We start from the raw sequence: 2500 nt of genomic DNA, 5'->3' as shown, positions 1-2500 counted from the left end.
AGTGATCGGCCCACTGCCATGACAACATCTGGATCCCCTCCCTACTTCCTCTTCTTCCTCCTCCTCCTCCTCCTCAGCTTCCTCTCGCCCCTCTTTTACTTCGGCTTCTGGAAGCAGCACCTCTTGTCTCCGTGGCGCCGAGCGGACGTCTCCCGGAGGAACCTGAGCGTCCTGCTGTGGCGTTGGCCGTTCAGACGGTCCTACCGGCTGGACGGGGACCGCTGCCTCCAGATGTTCAACATCAGCCGCTGCCACCTCACCGACGACGTCGCCGCCTTCCCCGCGGCCGACGTGGTGGTCTTCCACCACCAGGAGCTGAGCGGCGCCTCGTCCCTGCAGCTGCACCGGGCCCGGCCGCCCGGCCAGCGCTGGGTGTGGATGTCCATGGAGCCGCCGGTCAACAACGCCAACCTGTCGCAGCTCAACGGCTTCTTCAACTGGACCATGAGCTACCGGCGGGACGCCGACGTCCCCATCCCGTACGGACGCACCGAGCCGGGAGGCGACGAGCGAGGCGTCCCGGCGCTGAGCAACCGCTCCTGCCTGGTGGGCTGGGTGGTCAGCCGGTACCGGCCCGACCAGGCCCGGGCCGCCGTGTACCAGAGGCTGAAGGAGCACATCCCCATCGAGGTGTACGGCAGGTGGAGCGGGAGGCCGCTGTCGGCCCGCCAGCTGCTGCCCACCATCGCCAAATGTCTGTTCTACCTTTCCTTCGAGAACTCGCAGGCCGAAGACTACATCAGCGAGAAGCTGTGGAGGAACGCCTACCGGGCCGGCGCCGTGCCGGTGGTTCTGGGACCCGGCAGGGCCGCCTACGAGGCCGTGGCTCCGCCCCACTCCTTCATCCACGTGGCGGACTTTAAAAGCACGGCGGACCTGGCCGCCCACCTGAAGCGCGTGGCCGCAGACGGGCCGGCGTACCAGCGGTACTTCGCCTGGCGTCGCACCCACCGGGTCACCACCTCCACCGACTGGAGGGAGCGGCTCTGTCAGATCTGCGTCCGGTACCGAAGTCTCCCGGGCCGGAAGGTGTACCGGGACCTGGAGAGCTGGGTCAACCGATGAGGACTTCACCTCCTGACGTTTCTCACCTGAGCGGTTCGGAGAGGAACGACAGAACCGCAAAACAGATCTGCCGGGTCGACCCGCTCCGGGAAATACAGAAGCAGCAAGTTAGAGTGAAACCAAAACAGAAGGGAGTTCCTTCATTTCAAACCACAAGACCAAAGTTTCTGTTCACAAAACTCACAACAACAAAGCACTTCAGGTTTCTTTACACCTGTTTTGGTTCCGTTTAGAGAAATATGTTTTTAAAACTGCCAGATTGAACACGTTTTGGTTTTTTGTTGTTTTAACACAAATCTCGTTTCGAAAAAAAAAGTTTAAAAAAAGTGAATAAAAACAATGTGATCGTTTTAAAATCACAGAAACCAACATGGAACAGAAAAAAACACAAAGACCACATGTCACCGATCATATATTCCTCCTCCTCCTCCTCCTCTTCCTCCTCCTCTCCTCTTCCTCCTCCTCCTCTACCTCTTCCTCCTCCTCTCCTCTTCCTCCTCTACCTCTTCCTCCTCCTCTCCTCTTCCTCCTCCTCCTCTACCTCTTCCTCCTCCTCCTCTACCTCTTCCTCCTCCTCCTCTACCTCTTCCTCCTCCTCCTCTCCTCTTCCTCCTCCTCCTCTCCTCTTCCTCCTCCTCTCCTCCTCCTCCTCTTCCTCCTCCTCCTCTACCTCTTCCTCCTCCTCCTCTTCCTCCTCCTCCTCCTCCTCCTCCTCTTCCTCCTCCTCCTCTACCTCTTCCTCCTCCTCCTCCTCTTCCTCCTCCTCCTCTTCCTCCTCTACCTCTTCCTCCTCCTCCTTCTCTCCTCTTCCTCTACCTCTTCCTCCTCCTCCTCCTCTTCCTCCTCCTCCTCCTCCTCCTCACTCTCCTCTCTGATCGCCAATTTTAAATAAACCGGAACACGTCAGAGTGACGTCAGAGACCAGTTAAACAAACGTCACATTTTAAAGGTCTTCGTCATGAGCTCCGTTCAAAGAAAACAAGACACTCACCGGAGAATATAACCGTTACCAACACGTGGCCTCCCGGTCCTATGACGTTGACGTCTTCTTTATTTCCGCATTCCAATGTTCGCCCTTTGACCTCCACGGAACTCTGCCGGCGCCACGCGCCTCCTGCTGGCTGTCTTCAGAACTGCAATACTTTCTGCACAACTGAATTTGTGATTCTTCTAATATCAAACGAACCCTTAAAAACTTGTTATCAGCTAAATGTCTGAATAAAAAAATAGCCTTGAAGTGTATTTTTGCGATGTTCCTTTAATATGTGACTTAAAAAAAACCCGGCTGCGCTAAATTATACAAACAGGTGTCGCTATTATTTTGTCCTTCATCCTTAAATGAATGAGGATGAGAATACCAGAAACATGAGAGTATATAATATAATATAAATAAAATGATTTAATCAAACTGGAATGAGACCAAATTTTAAAATAT

The 2500-nt window shown here is 54.7% G+C and overlaps 1 protein-coding gene across 3 annotated transcripts in view; it reads left to right on the top strand.

Annotated features, from left to right (window-relative positions):
• The window catches only part of LOC138633686 (alpha-(1,3)-fucosyltransferase 7), a 2639-nt gene extending 896 nt beyond the window's left edge, over positions 1-1743 (top strand). For all 3 annotated transcript variants that reach the window (XM_069720067.1, XM_069720066.1, XM_069720068.1), the window contains one exon: positions 3-1743. In XM_069720067.1, the coding sequence (XP_069576168.1) occupies positions 19-1065 (1047 nt within the window). In that variant the 5' untranslated portion in view covers positions 3-18 and the 3' untranslated portion in view covers positions 1066-1743. The remainder of the gene's footprint in view (positions 1-2) is intronic.
• The last annotated feature ends 757 nt before the right edge of the window (positions 1744-2500 follow it).

This window comes from Brachyistius frenatus, unplaced genomic scaffold (genome assembly GCF_029030835.1).
Source record: "Brachyistius frenatus isolate BFR_SWC_R1_liver_20210118 unplaced genomic scaffold, ASM2903083v1 Contig_231, whole genome shotgun sequence".
Classification (NCBI taxonomy): Eukaryota; Metazoa; Chordata; class Actinopteri; family Embiotocidae; genus Brachyistius; species Brachyistius frenatus.
Note: the sequence above shows the minus strand (reverse complement) of the source record. Positions and strands in the feature narration are given on the sequence as shown.